Raw genomic sequence first — 24013 nt, forward strand, 5'->3', positions numbered from 1 at the left:
TGCTGAGGATAACCGTGGAAACGGCAAATAAGTATTAAATATTATAACACGTTGCCGGGGATACCGGGAGGTGGGTAGGTTCCGTTACTAGGAGCAAGTGATCAAATACCTTCTCGTATCAACTAACATATAACAATAAATGTACCCTAGACATAAAAAAGAGGATAACGCTAGCCAAGCAAACTTTTATGAAAAAGTACAGCCTCCTATCAAACAAACATTTAAAAATTGAAGTAAGAAAAGGATTCATAAAGGCTTTTGTTTGGAGTGTTTTGTTGTACGGGTGTGAAACCTGGACCATCCAAAAGTACGAAAAAGACCGGCTTGAAGCATTTGAGATGTGGGTTTGGAGGAAGATGACCAAGACATCATGGGTCGTAAGGAAGTCCAACGAAAAGGTGTTGCAGGACGTAAAAGAAAGAAGAGAGCTTATAAATCATATTTTGAAGAGGAAGGCCAAGCTAATAGGGCACTCAATTAGACATAGCACCTTTCTTAGCAACATCTTCGAAGGAAGAATCTTGGGAAAACGAACAAGAGGCCGCCCAAGAACTTCATACTTCCAGGATTTGAAGCGGCTCATGGACGTCTCCTCCTATTCGCAGCTCAAGAGGATGGCGACTGACAGAGACAAGTGGCTGACACAACAAGGCGCTGCCTTTAGAAGATGATGATGATGATGATCAACTAACTTACCATCACGCCACTTCGCCGCAGGGGTAGGCAGAGAAAATAGAACGCCACACCGCTCTGTCTTTGCAAACATTCTTCGCCTCTTCCACATTCATGCATCTTCTCATACATGCCCGACGATTATTACGACTCCTGCCCCGGCCGCTTTCAAGTATCTGACAAAATTGATTGTGCCAAGTTTTCCTTGGTCTTCCTCTGCTTCTTTTTCCAACATTAGCCTCATAAATTTGTTTTACCGTTCTTTCCTCACTCATACGTTTTACGTGTCCAAACCATCTGGACACGCCTTTCTTAATTTTATCAATAATGCTTATCTCAGCCTTGCATTCCTTCCTTATTTCACTATTCGAGCATCTATCATACATCCAGATGGCATTCCGACTGCATTCAGTCTAGTTTCATCCTTCTTTTGCCAACTCCATGTTTCGCTTCCATACTGTGGAGCCATATTATGTATTGATTTATACATGATCAGGCGCAGTTTAAGCTCAACCCTTCGGGAAGCGTGCCCAGTGTAGTTTGTGAAGTAGTGGGGTGATGTGGCTGAATTTAGAAATTCCAAAAATTAGTCTCGCCGCTGCGTTTAGCACTGATGGTAGTCGAGTCAATTTAGTAAGACTCTTTCAAACATTATCCGCGAGTAATAATAATGGTTGAGTGGAAATGCGATGACTGACCATTTTCTGTAAATGTCTTTGCACTGTTCCGTATCTGTCTGCTGTGCTGGTCGGGGTTGTGGGCGTCTATGTACCGGCCAACGTCGAGTCGTGATCGGATCTAGCTGACTAATTGAACTAAACACTAATCCCTTTCACTGCCTACACTGGGGCCTTGTAGAAAATTTGGTGATAGACTTACAGCCTTGTTTTATTTAGATTGGCAGTGACAGGTATATTGAAAGCTTTTAAATGTAAATTCACAGTAAAATCGGGATACAATTTTATGTTGTTTCACATTTTCAATAAATTTCGCAACTTAGTTCAAAAAAAAAATTGCTTAGCAAGAGCAGATCTGTCAGGAAGCCTAGATGCTTCTGTATCAGATCTGGGCATGCGGTGGGACAGCTTTCAATATATTATCCGCGAGTAAGTTTTAGAACGTCCTAAAGACCCAATTTTGGATGTTGCGTTGAAGCATTATATTGCGGGTGGTGTATAATTGCATGAAGTGCATATATCGCTCACTCCTTTCAAGAACGTCATAAATCAAAAATAGTCAATTTTAAGTTGTGTATGTTTTCGGAATGCCCAGAAAAAGTACCATATCCCAGCAAAAGAGGCATTTTTTAAACTTAATATTTACCCACTACAGGGCTGAAAGTGTTGTTTTTGCATTTTGAAGAAAAGGTATTGTTTAATTACTTTTTTAAATATACAAAATATTTTTCAAATGCAGAAAAAACCTTCAAATTTTACTTAAAAACTTCCGTTGCACAGTAAAAAGTTCAATAAGTGGCTTGATATTTATTTTGAATACATTGTATTATAATTTTAAACCTTAAAAACACTCTCCTGAAAATTCAAGTTTTTTTATTTATGACGTTCTTGAAAGGAGTGAGCGATATATGCACTTCATACCGGAATATTCCGGTGAAAAGAAACTCAAATCTCGCACTGAGTGGCCATTGATAAATAGGTTTTATTTCAAATAAAATTGGTAATACTGTTTGATTATGTGTCCAAATTCAGAATTTCCATTGTTAAAATTGATCAAAATGTGTATCACTATACAGATACATTTATGCTGGTTCAATGTGTGTTTTCTTCTCACATCTGGTCATAAGAATGTTTTTTTTCCCACAGTTACTCCGATTGTACTCACTTAATTATTTTTTTCTTCTAATGTACAGACATGCGGCCCTTGGATCATCGAAACAGCCCGGGTGCAATTTGGGATAAATTAAATTAATAAAGAAAAAAAACATTTTTTAATGAAAAAGGTCTGTATTGTATTTCATTCATCCTTCAAACCCTTATCCGCACCCCTATGGTGCATAGGGCACTGCATCATATAAACGCAGTATTATCTTGATCGTAAGCACACGAAGGAAAGGACCGCTTCATGTCCAGTCCAGGGTAATTATTGAATAAATATTAGAGTCAAAAAATCACTTATATTTATTTGACCCCCCTGGGAATCGAACCCGGGACCTCCAGAACGGAAGCTGGGCGAGCTGACCATTACACTACGGCGGCGGGCCGTATTGTATTATAAAGCACCCGAGTATTATTATGCTAATATCACAAGTGTCCCACCTTCCTGTGAAACATCCATCGTACCTCTTTATACGAAAGCAGATGGACGTCTGAGCATCCCGGGGCTTACGACCTGGCAACTGGCTGGCTTAACACTTTATATACTCGCATTCCTTTGAGCTTGTCGCCAATATCAAATATCAAATCCAATGGGAATATTTTTTTCATTAGAATATATAGAGACATCTATAAGGAAGATCAAGAAATACTAAAAAAAAATATATATATATATATATTTTATTTTATTTATTTAAACTTCATGTACAGAAAATAAAAAGTACATTGGCGGGCTTATTGCTAAAAAGCAATATCTTCCAACCGACCAAAGACGGACTAGTGATATTGGTCAAAACGTTTGATACCATATATAGCCGTTTGCAATCAGTGGGCAGATAGTACTTGAACATTTAAAAAAAACATAAATTACAAATTGACATTTAAAAAGAAACATAAATTAACAAAAGACGATAATAAGGAGGGCAAAGGAAGAAGGGAGTTTATATATTTTATTGATTTGGCGTTTAATTTGTAGAACTCCATTTTAATTTGTGTATTAATTTTTAAATCAAACACAGATTTTTTGAGTCTTCTAAGCTGTATGTTATTAAAAAACACATGAAAATTCATATTGCGACAATTGTTTCACCAGTTATGGCATTTGAAAATGAATGTCATTTGAAAATGCCATAACTTAGTAGACTCGAAAAATCTGTGTTTGATTTAAAAATTAATACGTAAATACTAAAATATTACAATTTACCGATATTATCAAAGTTACAGTCGTCTTTCTAGAAGCTCACACTGGCAGTCTATATCGCTCACTCCTTTCAAGAACGTCATAAATCAAAAAGATTTTTCAGGAGAACGTTTTTAAAGTTTAAAAATATAACACAATGTATTAAAAATAAATATCAAGCCACTTATTGAACTTTTTACTGTGCAACAGATCTTTTTAGGTAAAACCAGAAGGTTTTTTCTCCATTTGGAAAATGTTTAGTTTATTTGAAAAAATAATTAAACAATACCTTTTCTTCAATATGCAAAAACAAAATTTTCTGTCCTGTAGCGGGGAAATATTAAGTTAAAAATATGCCTCTTTTGCTGGGATATAGTACATTTTCTGGGCATTCGGAAAACATGCACAACTGAAAATTGACGATTTTTGATTTATGACGTTCTTGAAAGGAGTGAGCGATATGTGTCTTCGATACAGAGTTACCGAGTAGTTTTTTTTAAATGACTTATATTTCTGTGCAACATCAACATTTATTTTAATATTTTTCTAGTCTAAGTTAACATAAATAAATATATGAATAAACATATTTCAAACAGTTTTATTCCGCTATATTTCTAAGTATTTTATTTATTGTTTCGGCATTAACTTTGTGGTAAGACATGTTACAATGATTAAAGAAAACACTTGTTTTTCACCACTTGAGTTTTATTATAGACTACATGTTTCAGAAGTTAAACTTCCATCATTCAGGTCTGTATAATAACATGTCCTGAAGGATGGAAGTTTAACTTCTGAAACATGTAGTCTATAATAAAACTCAAGTGGTAAAAAACGAAGTGTTTTCTTTAATCATATTTCTAAGTAACTGTGTTTTCTGTATCAAGTTGTGACAACCTTGAATAATTGAACTGTGTGTTTTCTGAGTGAACGGCAGCTCCAACGCCACACGGTGTATATATTTGCTAAGTTTTAAATAATATCCTCTATATCTGTGTATAATTTTTTTACTTTTTTTAGGTTTTATTTTTGTTGAAAAAATCCCAGCCCGCTGGGTACAGCCATAGTAATACCTTCCGGCATTGAACGGGTCTGAAGACCACCATGTGTACATATTTGTCAAATCCCGCCGCCAGCGGTACCGGGCGTAGGCCCGTGTGAAATGTCTTAACTATTTACAACACTTTGAGTGTGTCCAAATACTTGTTCACAAATCTGGTCTATCTCCAATTATAGGAGTTATATTTCATATTATCAAAGATGAAGAAGAATATGTGTAAAGTGATCCCTTAAACTAGCCTGTGACGGTCGTCAGCTTCGTAAATGCCCAGACTTCCATATTCTTCTTCATCTTTGATGAGATATGTTGAAAATTTCAAAAATTGTCTTTTAAGTGCCGCGGACTCGGCGCCTCGCTCGCCGTCGCTTCTCCGGGACAGGCTGGGGGGGCCCCTGGCTGGGGGGGCCCCTGGGGGGGGGCGGGGATGTGGGTGCGGCGGTGCGCGGCGAGCGCGGCGCGCCGGCCGGTCGCGTACGGGCAGCGCTCGCAGCGGAAGGGCGCCGCGCCGTGCACGGCCTGGTGCGCGCGCAGCAGCGACGGCTTGCGCGCCGAGTACGCGCAGCGCTCGCACGCGAACGCGCCGGGCCGGCCCTCGTGCAGCCGCGCGCGGTGCGGCGCCAGCGACAGCGGCCGCTTGCACGCGTACGCGCACACCGCGCACGTGTAGAAGCGCGTGAAGCGCCCCGCGCACGCCGGCCGCGCGCCCGCGTGCGCGTTGAACGCCCTCAGGCTGTCCAGCTGCGCGCGGCAGGAGTTGCAGGAATACAGCACCCCGTTGCCGTCCTTCAGGACCTGCTGCACGTCCGGGTCGTTCAATGCCTCGTCGACATTCAGCGCGTCGTTTTCTAGATTTGCGTCAAAACCATCGCGAGTCTCCGCTTCACGTTTAATATCATCCGGCCCGTTCGATTCTTTGTCGAGAGCCGTCGAATAAAGCGCGTCATTTTCTTGTTTTGCCCTCTCATTCGGATCAAAACTATCGCTTCTTTCTCGTTTAATGGTGACGGTTTTATCTGCGTCCGATCGGATCTCTTCGCTCGGTACTGCGTCCGCTTCTCGCTTTATCGGTTTACACTCGAACGCGGTGTTTTTATCCATCTCGAGGGAACGTCTTCGTAATGTCTCAAATCTAAAATAAAATCCAAAGGTTACAAAAACGCGAGAATAATCTACGGTTCCATCACACGAAGGAAAAGAAAGTACCATTTTATCATTTTTAATATGTCAAAGTGCGCAAATAATAACACAAAAATATATACAAGTGTCAACAACTCGATATATTTTTGACAGTTGACACTTGTGACGTATGTTTAATCTATGGATAACATAAATATTTGTATGGCTGTAAAGTATCACATTTTAGTAGCCGATAAAATATGCGTAGGTACTCGTTGAAAATACGTACTTACCGTTTTCAGAATGGAGATTGTCGGGAAACTTGAAGATCTGCCAGGAAGCGCTAATAGAACCGAGTCTAAAGACAAATTATTCAATGGATACGGTTCATTTCTTCTTTATGACATTTTTTTGGATTCAAAGAATCCAAACTCTTTTTGTTCGCCTCTGTGAACTATGTCCGTTCGCATGCTCTTCACCATCGCAAATTTAAGAAATCTCAAAAATTCTCAAAAACCAGTTAAGGTGTGTAACTTCAACTATTGAAGTAGATAAGAAAAATTAATTAAGCGAAAAGAAACTCAAATCTCGCACTGAGTGGCCATTGATAAATTGGTTTATTTCAAATAAAATTGTTTGATTTATGTATCCTTCTTAATAATTTTGATTGTTAAAATTTTTCAAAATGTTTATTACCATACAAATACATTTTTTGATGGTTCTCACATATGGTCGTAGTAATGTTTTTTTTCTTCACAATTACCCTGTTTGTACTTTCTGATTACCTCTGCATTCAAATTATGTACAAGAATAATAAAACCCTTATCCGCACCCCAATGGTGCATAGGGCACTGCGTCATATAAACGCAGTGTTATCTTGATCGTTTACACATGAAGGAAAGGTGATCAGCCCTCCGCTTCAAGTACCAGTCCAGGGTAATATTGAATAAATATTACAGTGAAAAAATCACTCATATATATTCTTACCCCCCTGGGAATCGAACCCGGGTCCTGCAGAACGGTAGCCGAGAGTGCTGACCATTACACTACGGAGGCGGACAATACGTATGAAATTTGTTGTTATACAAAAATGAATAATCTAATGTCTGGTGAGGTCATCAACGCGGCCCGGGGTGCAATGCGGCCCGGGGTGCAATGCGGCCCGGGGTGCAATGCGGCCCGGGGTGCAATGCGGCCCGGGGTGCAATTTGGTTTTGTTTTGAATATTGAAAGCATTAACTTTGTGGATCATATTGATATATTATTTCGAGAAATAAAAATACTTTGTGTTCTGATCCACTCACATTTTTATTAAACAACTAGTTTCGGCAACAACCTGTTGCCTTCTTCAGGGTTTAATTTATTACTAAACATGTATATATATATATATATATATATATATATATATATATATATATATATATATATATATATATATATATATATATATATATATATATATATATATATATATATATATAAAAAACAGTGTACAAGTTGTTGGCTTTCAAAAGGGTAGGGGTGGGGGTAATGGTGTTTTAAGGAGGGGTAAAAGCGAGGAAGGGGATAACTCTGTTTAGGTTGGGTTTGATTTTATGGGAAAAATATTAAAAATGGGACTTTGACCTACGTTTATTTGATTGTTAATTATATTTAATTTTTGTTTAACCGCTTTTTTTATTTCTAAAACCTCTAAATTATTAATTTGACTAGTTCTGTTATTACAATGTAAAATTTCTATCTTGTCTTCAAAATTGAACGAATGATTATTTGACAAGATGTGGTCCGCGAATATAATAATAATCTCATACGTTCCTTTATTCTAATGTTAAATGAACGCGATGTTTTTCCTCGATGTGTGATTCACGCATCGAGTGGATCAGAACACAAAGTATTTTTATTTCTCGAAATAATATATGCAATTTGGCTGGCCGCGCCCGCTCTGATGACTTCAGAAGGTGGAGTTTTCAAAACTGGCATCAGCAAAATCGTTCGGACAGGCTGGTTAGACGCTCGACTGCGAAACTGGCGTTGCGGGTTCCATTCCCGCCGAGTGCAAAACAAATTCAAGAATGATTTATTTTCAATAGGTCCGGGTGTTAGTGATGTATTTTTCACATTTACCTTCCCTATCCATACTATCCTACCTGCAGACAAGCCTCTAGAAGTAGAGGCTATGCGGGTTATTCCTTTTTTTTAAATATATTAGCGTACTGGACTATGCTTTTTGTTTTTTGGGGGAAATTTTCTACGAAAAGAAATGATAAAAAACTTTTGGTGATAAAGATTTATTCCTCCAGTAATATCACAATAAATATATTCACATAAAATAGTAATAACAATAAACTTTAGAAAATCAACATTATTATCCAATAAGCTAGAAGAACAAAGCCACGAGTACACATTAGTCTAACTACGTCCGGAGTGCGCCTCCTCAAATCTGCGTGCGCCTACTTCAAACCTGTGCCTATTTCCCTTATCTATCTATTACATCCTTAGTTTGTTTATTCTTTAGTGACTCTGTGATTATTATTTAGTGATTCTCGACAATGACAAAGAAGAGAGAAGTATGTATATAAACTATCGTACATACTGACCACTGAGCCACAATGAGTATTTTAAGATATTAAAAAAAAATTGATCGATATGCCCATAAAAAATAGTTGTACGTATATGTTTATACTGCGAAACCTTTATCTATCGTTTTTAAAGGGACCTATTGAAATAAATTATGAATGCGGGATTAGGGAGTCTATACACAAGGAGATACCATCCAGTAAAGGTACCGTCCTCCCAATCCGCATAACCATTGCTAGGTTAAGATTCTAAGAAGAATAAAAGTTTTTTGTATTTTAAATAATCTGTGATCGACGCTTGTTTTATTACTGTTTTATTTCTGCAAGTCAACAATATATTTTCGGCTTTGATAATATTTTTTTCAGCATCAGTTATTGAACATGCGAAGTAGAAAGTATTCAACCTTGCAAAGAGCGTGCATGCTTCTGAAAATGAAGGTACAGGCAGCGGCTCCTCTTCATCAATATCCACCTGTTCCGCTGTATCCGTCAACCTTGCGGCACACGAGCTTTCCATAGTTGCAATCCTACGCGTAGGAATATTGTCGTTGAATGTAACAAAATTGAGAAAAATGTAAAAAAACAGTCAAAATATATCAAATATGCAGGGCAATTCAAACGATGAATGCGGTAAATGGCGATAGAGAAACGATGGATGCCTTCTATTTTTGTGAGAAATCAATTTGGGGCAGAAGAAATAAATGACGCATCCGGGAAAAGGAATGTTCGAGGAAAGATAGATAAAGGTTTCACTGTACATTATACACATAAACATATATGTATATGTACTGTTAATATATCACATTTAAGCAAACGCTTCATATTTCAAATGTTATCTAATTAAAGCAGCAATTATATAAATCTTGGGAATGCAAAATAGTGAAACAGCATTTTTTTCAGTCAATTCAAAACTAATTGGCCAAATTTCATAAATATTTGAAGCTAAATTATTATAACTTTCTTGGTTATTTAGTTATTCTAGCGTGATGTCGGTGAGAATATTGTCTGGCAGTGCTGGCGTTTATATATATATTTTTAATTAATATTTATGTTTAAATTTCATTGAATAAGAGTGTAATATTGTTTAATAAAGTGTAACGCATAATGCATTAGCATAATGATAACAACAAAAAAACGGAAAAAAGTTGTTCCCTTGATGAGCTATATGAGTTACAGAGAAAGTTATATTGTTTAACCACTTATTCTTCACGTCTTTACGTGAAGAAGAAGTGGTTAAACAATGTTATTGTCTTTACAATAATTAAAGAAAACACTTTGTTTTTTACCACTTGAGTTTTATTATAGACTACATGTTTCAGAAGTTAAACTTCCATCATTCAGGTCTGTATAATAACTGTATAATGTCAGTTATTATACAGACCTGAATGATGGAAGTTTAACTTCTGAAACATGTAGTCTATAATAAAACTCAAGTGGTAAAAAACAAAGTGTTTTCTTTAATTATTGTAACATGTCTTACCACAAAGTTAATGCCGAAACAATAAATAAAATATTATTGTCTTTACATGAAGAATAAGTGGTTAAACAATGTTACTGTCTTTATGTGAAAAATACGTGGAAAAAAACTATGTTATTGTCTTTACGTGAAGAATAAGTGGTTAAACAATGTTACTGTCTTTATGTGAAGAATAAGAGGATAAACAATGTTATTGTCTTCAAGTGAAGAATAACAATGTCTTTACGTGAAGAAGTGGTTAAACAATGTTATTGTCTTTAGATAAAAAATAATGTTGCGAGTTGCAAAGCGGGGGGCTCAGTCGTCGCCCAGCCAGTCGTCGTCGTCGGCTGGCGGCGGCTCGGGGCTCGCCGCGGGCTCGTCCTCGTGCGAGGAGAAGCCCCCGCCGAGGGCGTAGGCGCCGAGCCCCACGCCGGCCAGGGGCACCCCGTACTTGAGCGCCTTCATGCCCAGCGAGTCCTTGGGGCGCTGCGACCGCAACCAATCCATGCGCAAAAGGCCAAGGCGTTCATTTTATTTAAACATCATGTACAGAAAAGAAATAAGTACATTGGCGGGCTTATTGCTAAAAAGCAATATCTTCCAACAGACTAGTAATATAAGTCAAAACGTTTGATACCTTATAGGGTATCTATATTTATATATATTTATTTATATATATATTTATTTAAGCTTCATGTACACAAAATAAATGAGTACATTGGGGGGCAAAGACAGGGTGGTGTGGCGTTCTATTCTCTATACCTACCCCTGCGGAGAGCGGCGTGACGGTTAGTTAGTAAATCGGATAGAATGTACTTGTCGTCTTCCTTTTTGAGTGTGTAAAAATAATTGTTCAAAAATCTGGATTACCTACAATTGTAGGAGTTATTTATCATATTATTTTTTGACATCTCAACAAAGATGAAGAGGAATATGGAAGTCCGGGCATTCACGGGGCTGACGACTGTCATAGACTGGTTTAAATAATCACTTCACACACGTGAAACATTTACCAATTCTACCCATGATTGACTGACAACCACTCTACTCAAATTCTTAAAAGTTCTATCTATACATACATGATCCAATTTCGAAACATTGTACAAAAATCACTATAGACATCTATTGGTGAGACGAAAAAGCTTTTTTATTGAGCAGAAACTCTTATATTTGTATGCGAGGTCCGAATCCTGGATTATAATCACATACGTGAGAAACGCCAGAAAATATCTTTTTCATTTTATTAATTTAGCTTATAATTTGACCCGATAATTCATTAGGCCCCGTAAATACCCAGACTTCCATATTCTTCTTCATCTACATACGTTGATATGTCCAAAAATAATATGATTTGTTTCAGTAATCTCGATTTTTCCTTATCCAAACCACCTCCATTCTCGGTTCCGCCTAATCCGGGTTCAACCGGATGGTACGTACCTGTTGTTGCATCATCGGCATTCCACCGCTGTACGGATTAGACCCAAAGCCCTGAAATTTGAGAAAATTACATATATATATTTATTTATTTATTTAAATAGTCTGTGAATCCATGTGAGGGTGGTCAGTCCACCACATTTTACACAATCTATAGCAATATTATCATACCCAACAGCCTTACCGTTCCGCATTAATTTTAAGGCATTCGTTATTTCTGACATACTTATCTCACGTACCATACCCTCACTCACACTTCCCTCTATTGGTGTCTCCGTGGAGACATGACGGTGTCAAAAGTCTGCGTAATCGGAGGGCGTGTATGACTTGATGTATGGATGTGAAGGAGGCGAGGAGTGTATGACAGGACAGAAGAGTGTGGCGTTCCATCCTCTCTGCCTACCCCTGCGGGTAGGCAGAGAGTAGTAGTATTTATTTAAACTTCATGTACAGAAAATAAATAAGTACATTAGTGGGTTTATTGCTAATAAGAAATTTCTTCCAACCGACCAAAATCAGACTAACAGAGTCGGGTTGTGGTCCCGTGGTTAGTGTCGCGCGCTCTTAACTCAGAGTTTCTCGGTTGGAAGCCACTCTACCACCTATTTGTAATGATGAGCCGCTCAGGCTCACAGAAATAGTATGAAATTGAAGTATTTGTGGAAATAATAAAAACACAAATATTTATCTTTTTTAAAAAAAATAATAATAACAGACTAGTGATATTGGTCAAAACGTTTGATACCTTATAAGGTGTCTATATATATTTATTTATTCATGTACAGAAAACAAAATATGATATGACATAAAAGAAAATATGACGCCTGAATGTACGAAGAATGAAAAGAGTCTAGAGAATTTTAAAATAAATGTTACAAACTAGTTTGTATTTATTGTAATATAACTAACTAACTAACTAACCATCACGCCGCTTCTCCGCAGGGGTAGGCAGAGAGAATAGAGCGCCACACCACTCTGTCCTTGCAAACATTCTTCGCCTCTTCCACGTTCATGCATCTCCTCATACATACCCGCCGATTGTTATGACTCCTAACCTGACCACTTTCAAGTATTTGGCATACCTGATCGTGCCATGTTTTTCTTCTTCTTTTTATATTTAACGGTGAAAAAATAGTCTTCAGACCCTTACCCACACCCGATGGTGCATAGGGCACTGCGTAATACCAACGCAGTGTTATTTTGATCGTTAAGGAAAGGTGAACAGCCCTCCACTTCAGGCACCAGTCCAGGGTAATATTGAATAAATGTTAAGAGTAAAAAATCACTTATGTTTATTTGACCCCCCCCTGGGAATTGAACCCGGGACCTCCAGAACGGTAGCCGAGCGTGCTGACCATTACACTACGGAGGTGGGCTCCAATACAGTAAATAAAATAATTGTTTAAATTATAAATCAAATTGATAATAGTTTCACTATATTTTGAGTGTGTCCAATCCTTGGTCACAAATCTGGGTGAGGCCACTCGGGAATTATTTATATTGACATCTCAACATAGACGAAGAAGAATATGGAAGTCTGGGTACTTAAAAGGCTTGAATATTCATATCGCACACCTAGATCAAAACTGTATCAGCTCAAAAATTATGATTTTTTTAGATAATCACTTATTCGGATTCTACATACGAAGACGTATATCGCTCACTCCTTTCAACAACGTAATATATCAAAAAACTTGATTCTTTAGGAGATCGTTTTTAAAGTTTAAAAATATTATAAAATGTATTTTTAAAAAATATGAAGCTACTTATTGAACTTTATGCTGTGCAACAGATCTTTTTAGGTAAAACCTGAAGGTTTTTTCTCCATTTGAAAAATATTTAGTATATTTAAAAAAAAATAATTAAACATTACCTTTTCTTCAAAATGCAAAAACAACTCTTTCCGCCGTGTAGCGTCCCGGGTTGGATTCCGTCCAGGCGATTTCGCTCTCACATTTACCCGACATCTCCCTTAAACTACTGTTCAAATATGTGTAAAGGCAGCTAGCCGTAACTCAAGTTGCGGCTGTTTGGCGTAACACGGCCCAAAGCATTCTTATAGCTGGCCTCTATCATATACAATCACAGACTTTGCTCTATCTCTTTCCTTTACCGAGATATTCATTATCCAAATAGCCGCTAAATTGTATTCATTTATTATTTTTTGACATCTCATCAAGATGAAGAAGAATATGGAAGAATGGGCATTTACGGGGCTGACATGGTCATAGCAAGTGTAACATTCACCAATTCTACCCCATTATTGACAACCACACTACTCAAATCCTTGGAAGTTCTATATACATGAACCAATTTAGACACATTATTCTTGAATCACTAGAACTTCACTAGAGACATCTGTTGGTGAGATGAAAAGAAGCTTTTTACTGAGCAGCAACTCTTATATTAGTATGTGAAGTCCGAATCCTGGATTATAATCACACACATGAGAAACGCCAGAAAATATCGTTTTCATTTTTATTACTTTAGCTAATAATTTGACCAGATAATTTATTTACAACATTTTGAGTGTGTCCAAATACTTGTTCACAAATCTGGATTTTCTCCAATTACAGGAGTTACTTTCATATTATTTTTATGATATCTCATCAAAGATGAAGAAGAAAATAAGGAAGTACTAGTCCGGATGGACACACTCATAATGTTCTATTAATTTGATCCATGTCTTGGCCGAAAGTATCATTTTAAGTTGACTATTAACTCGTCCGCCTCCTACTATGCTACAGGTGCTGGGATCGATTCCCATGATGGTTGGCACTCTACACAAGATATGTCATAAACACAATTGGAATCTAAAAAATTATATTAAAAATACTCCTATAATTCGAGATAATCCAGATTTGAGAACAAGTATTTGGACACAAGTATTTGTCCGCCTCTGTAGTGTAATGGTCAGCACGCTCGGCTACCGTTTTGGAGGTCGCGGGTTAAATTCCCAGTGGGGGTCAAATAAATATATGTGATTTTTTACTCTTAAGATTTATTCAATATTACCCCGGACTGGTGCCTGAAGCGGAGGGCTGTTCACCTTTCCTCCACGTATTAACGATCAAAATAACACTGCGTTTGTATGACGCATTGCCCTATGCACTATTGGGGTGCGGATAAGGGTTTAAATTTTAAAAAATAAACTCGTTTATCTCAAAACTAACTAACTAACTAACTAACCATCACACCGCTTTCCGCAGGGGTAGGCAGAGAGAATAGAGCGCCACACCACTCTGTCCTTGCACACATTCTTCGCCTCTTTCACGTTCATGCATCTCCTCATACATACCCGCCGATTGTTACGACTCCTAACCAAAACTGCTGTTTTTAACTTGCGGCTATCTGCCTTTGCACATTAGTGGTGCTGTGCATACGGGTGCTGTACAGGTGGCGCAAAATTAATCACCCTCACTCATCACATTCGTGAACTAGACAGCTGCAGTATATAAATGGTGCAAAACCAATCGTCCAATTTTGTTTCTGAATAACCTTTTCTTACCGAATAAAAAAAATGTTTTGTCTAAGAATGGAAATCATTATTTGGACCGATACTATTTTTCACGTCGAGTGGAAATAAATTTGTACCAGCGTTGGTGCAAATTTGTGCCCTTTTTATCAGTCTGTTTGTATACTGCAGCTGTCTAGTTCACAAATGTCAAATATGATTGACGTACGATTCCATTTGCAATTTTGCGCCACCTGTATTTTAAATTTAAAACGTATCTTAATTGTGTTAAACTTTTTCATATTATTTTTTGATATCTCTACATAGATGAAGAAGTTGGAAGTCTGGGCATTTACGGGGCTTGCAACCGTGATAGGGTGGTCTAAAGTGATCATCTCGCCAATAGATGTCTCTAGTGAAATTCTAGTGATTCACGTATGAGATTTGAATAGTGCGGTTATCAATCGTGGGTAGAATTGGTGAATGTTACACGTGTGATCGCTTGAACCAGCCTACGACGGTCGTAAGCCCCGTAAATGCCCGGACTTCCATATTCTTCTTCATCTATGTTGTCATGTCAACGGATAATGTGAAAAATAACTCCTGTAATTGGAGATAATCCAGATTTGTATTTGGACACACTGAAAATGTATTAAACTTGAGTGTGTGAGTATTTGGGTCCAACAGCGGCTATGCCTGAAGGCCCAAAATACACATTATTTATATTTACATGTATATCTAGTAAATAAATTAAATCAAATTAAAAAAATATTTATAACTATAAAAAAAAAAACTAACAAAAAATATAAATTTTATTTGACATAACGATTACACAGAACATATATCGCTCACTCCTTTCAAGAACGTCATTAATCAAAAAACTTGATTTTTCAGGAGAACGTCTTTAAAGTTAAAAACTATAATACAATATATTACAAATAAATATCAAGCCACTTATTAAACTTTTTACTGTGCAACAGATCTTTTTAGGTAAAACCTGAAGGTTTTTTCTCCATTTTAAAAACATTTAGTATATTCAAAAAAATAATTAAACAATACCTTTTCTTCAAAATGCAAAAACAACAATTTCTGCCCTGTAGCGGGTAAATATTAAGTTAAAAATATGCCGCTTTTGCTGGGATATAGTACATTATCTGGACATTCCGAAAACGTGCACAACTGAAAATTGTCGATTTTTGATTTATGACGTTCTTGAAAGGAGTGAGCGATATGACATACAAAACCCAAAAACATCTTCCCAATACAGACGAAGAAGAATATGGAAGTCTCGGCATTTACAGGACTTACGCCCTGCCGTCGACTGGTCCGAGTGGCCGCTTCACGCACACGCAGCCTCCACCATACTACCCAACTTTCCTCATTCCTCAAACCCTCATCCGCACCCGATGGTGCATAAGGCACTGCTTTATATAAACGCCGTGTTGTCTTGATCGTTAACACATGTAGGAAAGGCGATCAGCCCTCGGCATCAGGCACCAGTCCAGGGTAGTATTGAATAAATATAAGTGTGAAAAACAATTTATAATTATTTGACAGCCATGACAGCCGCGTGTGGGCAACTACACAACTCACACGCGCATACCATTGTCCCTTGGTTGCCTTCCCCACCTAACGACATCTTCCATCTCGCATATTTCCCTGGTCCTGGCGTTCTCTATTCTGTCTCAAGAATTTTAATAGTGTGATGATAGCGAGTGTTTTTGCCTAGAATTTTCACTCATGAATTACATGAAATTATAGTAACTTTAAACATAAAGACTACGTCCACTCAGAGTAGGCGTAGACTATAAAACTCAAAAAGTTGAAGCCTGAGTAGGGTCATGATAAGCGGTGTTGCATAAGCAGTAGCTAGATATCAGAGTCACTTGGACGTTAGGTAATTCAAAAAAAATAAATTGAATAGTGTGGTTGTCAATCATGGGTAGAATTGGTGAATGTTACACGTGTGTAAAGTGATCAGTTGAACCAGCCTCGTATGACGGTCATGAGCCCCGTAAATGCCCAGACTTCCATATTCTTCAACATCTATGTTGAGATGTCAACAAATAATATTAAACGATTAAGGTGGTGTGCCGATTTAGGATGGTATGGACATGTGGAGCGAATGGATAGCGAGAGGATGACTAAGAAACTAGGGCACGACACGAACAGAAGACGAAGACACCCAGATTTGTGAACGAGTTTGGCGATGCTACACTACTTTATATTTTTTAAAAGGAATAACCCGCAAAGCGTCTATTTTAGATGCTTGTCCGCAGGTAGGATAGTAAGGATAGGGAAGGTAAATGCGAGAAATACATCACAAACACCAGACCAATTGAAAATAAATCTTTCTCTAATTCATTTTGCAATTGGCGGAAATTGAGCCCGCAACGCCAGTTTTGCAATCGAGCGTCTACCCGACTACGCCACGGCGCCTGCCTAACGAACGGACGATTACTAGAACCGGTAAGGCGGTTGAACCTGGGACTGCTGAGGGAAGCCCGCGGGGGGGGCTCCCGCGTAGCTCAGAGCCGCATTCTCCGGAGCGTAACCTGAAATACAAAGGTAGGGTTGAACAGCGTCATCGGGTAAACACGCAGATACTCCGTAGAGCCGCATTATGCACACACGAGCAGACAGCGTTTCTACTGTACCCTTTGGGTAATACGCGCCCAGTGATGGGAGTCACTCTGCTGTATGGCAGACCCGCGTATGTACACCTGCAGGAAGTGTGAGGTTGTTGTAAGAAGAGGGGAATATTCACCGTGATTCGGGGCGTACTGCTGTGGCGCCCCGTAGGCCGGAGGACCGCCCATGGGACCGCCCATGGGACCGCCCATGGGGACCCCCATGGGAGCATACCCCATGGGGGGCTGGGACGCGGCGGCCGAATACGGAGGGGGCGTTTGCTGCAATGTGAAAAAATTACATTAACCTTCCCCTCCCGGTGATATGTATTTACTACAACTCGGCTTTTCAAATGAGAATATCAATATAAAATATAGATACGGGCTCACAATTATTGTATTCCCCCGTAATGTCATCACGTATTACATGAAAGTATTATAATATAAACTTATCAATTTGCAGCGATGGAAATAAATCATTTGTGAAAAAGTCAGGGATAAAATCACCAATACACAAGGGGTTCTCATGTCATTATACACGCGTGTCGTAACATTTTTACTGCACCAGTAGTGCGCAGATCATCTATATGCCAGAGCGGTGCGGCGTTCCACTCTCTCTGGTCGCGGGTAGTTAGTCGGTTATGTATCGTGCGCAGGGTGAAGGGTCCGGTGTTGGGAATGGGGTCACCTGATAGCCGGCGTCGCCTCCCTCGAAGCTAATCATGGAGAGCGCCACGTCCCCATCTATGGTCAGGTAGGAGACTCTCTGCAGCGGGACGCGGTGCGCAAACTCGCAGAAGTGCGTCCCGTTCAGGGCAATCTGAAGCAAAGCGTCCCGTTAGTGGCTCACCCAGAGTGAAATCGTACTGTTATTTATTATTTTTTTATCAAGCCGACAACACTGAAAAATATCCGCACATTTGGATGGATTGCATGTACGTGAAACATCCAAGCTTTGTGAATTTACCAGGTCCCTACTAGCACCGGCGGTTCGGCACTTCATTATAATAAACAACTGGCTTTGTTGTTATTGTAGCGAGTGTTTTTGCCTAGAATTTTCACTCACGAATCACATGAAATTATAGTAACTTTAAAAGAGTAAATCCACTCACGAGTAGGCATAGGCTATGAAAAAAGTTGAAGCCTGAGTAGGGACATGATAAACGATATTGCATAAGCCGTAGCTAGATTTTAGAGTCACTTGGACGTTAGGTAATTGAATAAAAAGTTGGTTTATGAATGTCCCGCTTGTTTAGGGGATTTTACCATAGTTTCCATATTTTAAACGTTCCTGCTTAGTATGGACAATGTATAATAAAAATTACTAGGTGGAGAGTGACGGATCAATTCTAGAGCACGTCAGTTGAAAACAAACCCTCGGATTATAAAATGTCTCTCAATTCGTAAAAAGGCGGAAATAAATCGTGAAAAAAAACATGGCGTGAAAAATGTTGAAGTTTGCAAATAGTTTACATCATCCGCAATGGATAATTTTCATCGTGCATTATTATTGGCTAATAAATTAAAATGAAAAATCACAAGACGGTAACGTTCTTATCGAAATCTGTAGAGAACTAAGGGAGATATGAAGGTTTAAACTTTAGATATTTTGATAAAACGAAAAACGGACGGTCATCAAATTTTACGTCATCGGGTGTGTTATGGGGCGTATCCCTTTATGTATCCGCTTTATAGAGTATGATACAGTAGTAGTGTGGATTCCTTTCTGCGACGTCATTCGTTACCAACTTACGAAGATGAATTTTGCAAATGAAAATGATGAATGAAAATATAGATTGTGTCGGCCATTATGAACACTGCACGAGTCTTACACAATCCTTTATAGGTTGAATGTGTTCAATTAGATATTCCTCCCGAGTGTTCACACCCTTTAGTATTTTTATCTGTATTTGAAAAGACCATCACGGACTGGAAAAAAATAGGAACAAAATGAGTGTATGTTGATGAAACTTTGCAACAATGGTTTTGTACCCAAAGAAGCGGAGGATTTTCCAAATATTATATGAAAAGTCGATTGACTGAAAAATATGACATACGTGTAATGGGTTTACTGTGTATTTTGTTTGAATTTAAACTTATTCCGATTCCAGATACTTTACGCCTTCACGTGATAGGTAAGTTTATGAAAAAAATACCTTTACTCGGGTATAATGAGTAACGGTTATAAGAGCTAATTCAGTCGGTCCCGTCATCCTCGTTTTAAGCGGGATCGACTGTATATGTGTATGTATATACATACATATATATATATATATATATATATATATATATATGCATGTCTAGGCAGATACATGTCAGGACCGAAGAGTGTGGCGTTCCATCCTCTCTGCCTTCCCGTGCAAGCTGACGGCAGCACTGGAGGGAGTCTAGTTCCGCAAAAATTTTATATTCAAGATACACCTACCAAATTAAGAAATTTCAGAGGTGCATATTTACCATATTATGGTAACACATTTAACATATTAAGTTCAATGCCAAATGTGAGCCTACTTAACTGAGCACAGGCAAAATAAATCAATAAAAATCTAGTGTGCTGTGGCACACAGGTGTACCGTGGTGATTAGTTGGTGTTCCGCGCAAAATGTCTAGTTAACGCTTACAACTGCGCTTAGTCAAGCGGGCTCACAATTTGAAAAATAAGTTAATATCAAATAAGATTTACTTTTTTTCTTTGGTGTACCTCTAAAATTGATTTGGCAGGTTGTCGGGTGCGGTGGTGTAGGGTCGGTTACCTTGTAGTCGGCCTGCTCCGCCAGCAGCAGCAGCTGGAAGGGCTGGCCGGGTGCGAGGGGCTGCCCGCCGGCCAGCTGCTCGGCCCCCCAGGCGCCCCCCTGCAGGTGGTTGCGCACCACGCAGCCCTCGGGGAAGCGGAAGTTCACGTGCAGCGCCATGTCGTCGCGCGGGTTCACGCCCGGCCCGCACTGCAGGTTCACGGCGAACCTGCGCACACGCACATCGCACATCGCCCCGTCAGCTCTCCAGATAGTTGGCACAATTACATTTTAAATGAAGGCCACGAATGCCATCTATTTTTATATGAATTGAATTTGGGGTAGAAGAAATAAACGACACAGGGAAAACAATTATTCGAGGAACGATAGATAGGAAGTAGAAATCTCTGGTGAAGGGATATGTCCATTCTAGGCGCGAGTGGCTGTTTGGATTTTACAAGTCCCGCTGTACGAGGTGTGGATACAATTTTCGGGTACTATATCCAAAATTAAACAAGGTTATTTGGATTGAATTCTGCTAACCCATCAAACGTTCCGTGTCTAAGCTAGACAAAATCTGGAAAGACCGGGTGTCAGTAACAACACCAAGATAAAGCGGGTCAGGAGTTTGGTCCACTCCGTTTCTCTCTACGCTGCTGAAAAACGAAGGCGAATGCTCCGAATCCCATGGACAGCTAGACGCACCGACGAGTCCTTTCGGCAGGAACGCCAACGCTCCGATGGCTCGACTCTGGCAATGAGGAATAAGACAGAGAGGAAGAAAATAAAAGAAGAATTAAATCCAATAACCTAGTTTAATTTTGGATATATTACCCAAAAATCTAAAAAACTTCCCAAGTATCTATACTTGGGAAGTTTTTTAGATTTTTGGGTCATCGGGTCATGATTTAAATCATCGACCCGTTCTATAATTTCCCCATTTACCAAAATTTCACACTCAGATCTACATTCTTCTCTTTCAAAAACCATAAATTTGGATTTGCCCAACGCTCATCAGCAAATCACTCCCACATTATTGTATTTTGTAATTATGTATAAGATAACACTAGTCAACAAAAATAAAAATTAAATTTCCTTGGGTTTCTATTCTAATGCTTGGATTCTGATTCTAGACGTCTAAAAACATTTAAACTTCCATTTCCAGCGTTAGTGAATTTTTATTGTAACATTTATTTGTTATCTACTTATGTACAATATATATACATATAAATATAGATATATCGTAGTCGTACAGGAGAAAGTGACCAACTAAAAAATGTTCGGGAGGGCCATTTAAGTCACTTTTGCTCGGCAAGAAAATAAACACCAATGCAGTTAGTCATTTTTACCAAGTCAATATATTATACTTACAAGTTTAAAATCCTTTGGGATGTTTTCATGGCAATATTGAGCTAGTAAGATATCAAATAGTCAATGATCACGTTTTAGTAAAAATTCGCACGGTCACTTTCTCCTGTATGACTACGATATACATACATTCATTTAAAAATTCATAAACATTTTTTTTTGCAGAGACCCGCCAAGCCCCCCCGTGTGTCTTGCAGGGAAGTTCTTTTTACATCTTCAAACCCTTATCCACACCCCAATGGTGCATAGGGCACTGCATCATATAAACGCAGCCTTATCTTGATCGTTAATACATGAAGGAAAGGTGATCAGCCCTCCGCTTCAGGTACCAGTCCAGGGTAATATTGAATAAATATTATAGTGAAAAAATCACGTATATTTATTTGCCCCCCCCCCCTGGGAGTCGAACCCGTAGTCCGCCTCCGTAGTGTAATGGTCAGCACGCTGGGCTACCGTACTGGAGGTGTTTTTACATACATCTTTTTATTGTTTTTATCTATTTTAACCTAATATACATACAAAAAAATAAGTAAAAAATTACAAATATAAAACTATTTTACAATTTCCATAGTAATAACTCTTGATCCGTTCCTTTTGTTCCATATTTTATCTCGACCTCTAACCTCCGTCGGCAACGTCTTCATCAACCTCCCCTCCCGGTGATATGTATTTACTACAACTCCACTTTTCAAATGAGAATATCAATATAAAATATAATAGATACGGGCTCACAATTTTAGTATTCCTCCGTAATATAATCATGTATTACATGAAAGTATTATAATATCAAGTTATTCATTTGCAGCGACGGAAATAAATCATTTGTGAAAAAATCGGGAAGAAAATCACCAATACACAAACGTTTCTGTGTGTGCGTGTGCGCGCGTGGCGGGCTTATAAGTATACGCTCATGTCGTAACATGTTTACTGCACTAGCAGTGGGCAGATTGTCTTGCGTGGCGGTCTAGTCGCTACGCCAGCTATTGCGGTTATTTGCGATGTATATTTTTTCTCGTTTTCAGATTACCGGAGCTAACATTACAAAATTGTTACATTTCAACTTCAACTATGGTCAATAAGAGCAACATTTTGAAATATTCACATTTTTCCCAATTTTAAATGACATTTTCACATGGAATACAGAACACATATGACCGGCGCACGCGGGAGTTTTTAGCACCGTAAGGGAAGAGGGAAGGGTTGAAAATGCTCGGAGCTATATATTCAATACATTAGGTACACTAATCAATTACCTCTGGGCATCCGGGGGAACATTCCCGTTGATCCGGATCATTTTCCCGGGACTGACACCTCCCGGAATGGGCCCCAGATAAGGGTTCGGCTGAAAGAAAATACAAATTCTTTTTTTTCTCGACATAAATGAAGAATTTTCAATTTATCAAAAAAGTTAATATATACATTACAAACAAATATTTAAGGCGTATACATTAAAAACGTAAATTACAAAGCAAGCGAGAAGACTCTTGCTGAAGATGTAGGATCCCTTATGGGAATACCCCCTCAGGCACATGGAACAGGTATTGTTCAGCATATCTTCCTACAGGCATAACCATCGGCAGGTTGCTCCTGTATATAGGAATGGGAAACTATCTATGCCCACGCTGTCCTCAGCTAACTATCGGGAACATACAGACCGATGGTCCGGATAGTTTCAGGATTATCCATCATACCGCGCAACAATGGATAGAAATGCCTCATCAAATACACATTCCTTCTAGTCTGTAGACTGCTGTAGCCGAGCATACCCTGGAGGAAGTGGGTCGGGTAGAGCCGAGGATAATAGCCGTAATCTCTCATGTAGAGATACCTCAGAAACTAAAGTCTGGGCATTTACAGGGCTTACGACTATCATAGGTTGGTTTACGTCACTTTATACACGCGTAACATTCACCAATCCTACCCATGATTGATAACCACACCTCTCAAATTTGGCGGCAATTAGGGGCAGGAGAGAAATGTGACCCTGAAAATAGGTCGATGGCCCAAATTTGAAAATACTGCAGCGCTGTCAGAAGGAAGGCTACAATGGAGGATTAAATAAATAAAAAAGTAAATGTAAGCGACTAAACATGTGGAATAAATCAATTAATTAAATTGTTAGCGTGTGTGAGTTATTATTATTTAAATTTACCGGATTGTAGACGGTTCCGTACGACATGTTTTCTTAATTGCTGTTTAAATTATTCTTTTAAACACTTGAAACAATAGGAAAATTGTTCTTCTTAATATATACAATAACACTTATTCGAACTTGAATCGTATTTCGCAACAAAATGAACACAAGTCATAAGACTGTGACGGAATTTATGACTTCATCTATTTGTTTTCCGAATTCGCAATGGCCAGAATATTACGCGACCAAATCAGACCACTTAATGAAAAGTCTAATCTAATCACTCGCGCACAAACTGACAGTCATGGTATTGATAATTGCCTTTTTAAGTATCGTGCATTTCAGCGCGGCGCGGATACAAACTGACAG

The 24013-nt window shown here is 38.6% G+C and overlaps 2 protein-coding genes across 2 annotated transcripts; both read right to left on the reverse strand.

The window, feature by feature from the left end:
- Positions 1 to 4683: 4683 nt before the first annotated feature.
- On the reverse strand, positions 4684 to 6036 carry LOC148301792 (uncharacterized). Its single transcript, XM_088272703.1, has 2 exons — positions 5945 to 6036; positions 4684 to 5870 (listed from the first exon to the last, which is right to left on the reverse strand). The coding sequence occupies exon 2, from the start codon at positions 5837 to 5839 to the stop codon at positions 5057 to 5059; it is 783 nt and encodes a 260-aa protein (XP_088128829.1). The 5' UTR covers positions 5840 to 5870; positions 5945 to 6036; the 3' UTR covers positions 4684 to 5056.
- Positions 6037 to 9478: 3442 nt separating this feature from the next.
- On the reverse strand, positions 9479 to 23845 carry LOC148301793 (galectin-4-like). Its single transcript, XM_088272697.1, has 9 exons — positions 23663 to 23845; positions 22764 to 22852; positions 20164 to 20371; positions 18099 to 18230; positions 17548 to 17692; positions 17265 to 17335; positions 11330 to 11380; positions 9917 to 10378; positions 9479 to 9706 (listed from the first exon to the last, which is right to left on the reverse strand). The coding sequence occupies exons 1-8, from the start codon at positions 23687 to 23689 to the stop codon at positions 10208 to 10210; spliced, it is 894 nt and encodes a 297-aa protein (XP_088128823.1). The 5' UTR covers positions 23690 to 23845; the 3' UTR covers positions 9479 to 9706; positions 9917 to 10207.
- Between the last annotated feature and the right edge of the window lie 168 nt (positions 23846 to 24013).

Source organism: Brachycentrus maculatus, unplaced genomic scaffold (genome assembly GCF_059751285.1).
Source record: "Brachycentrus maculatus isolate JH-2025_06_01 unplaced genomic scaffold, ASM5975128v1 h1tg000516l, whole genome shotgun sequence".
Taxonomy (NCBI): domain Eukaryota; kingdom Metazoa; phylum Arthropoda; class Insecta; order Trichoptera; family Brachycentridae; genus Brachycentrus; species Brachycentrus maculatus.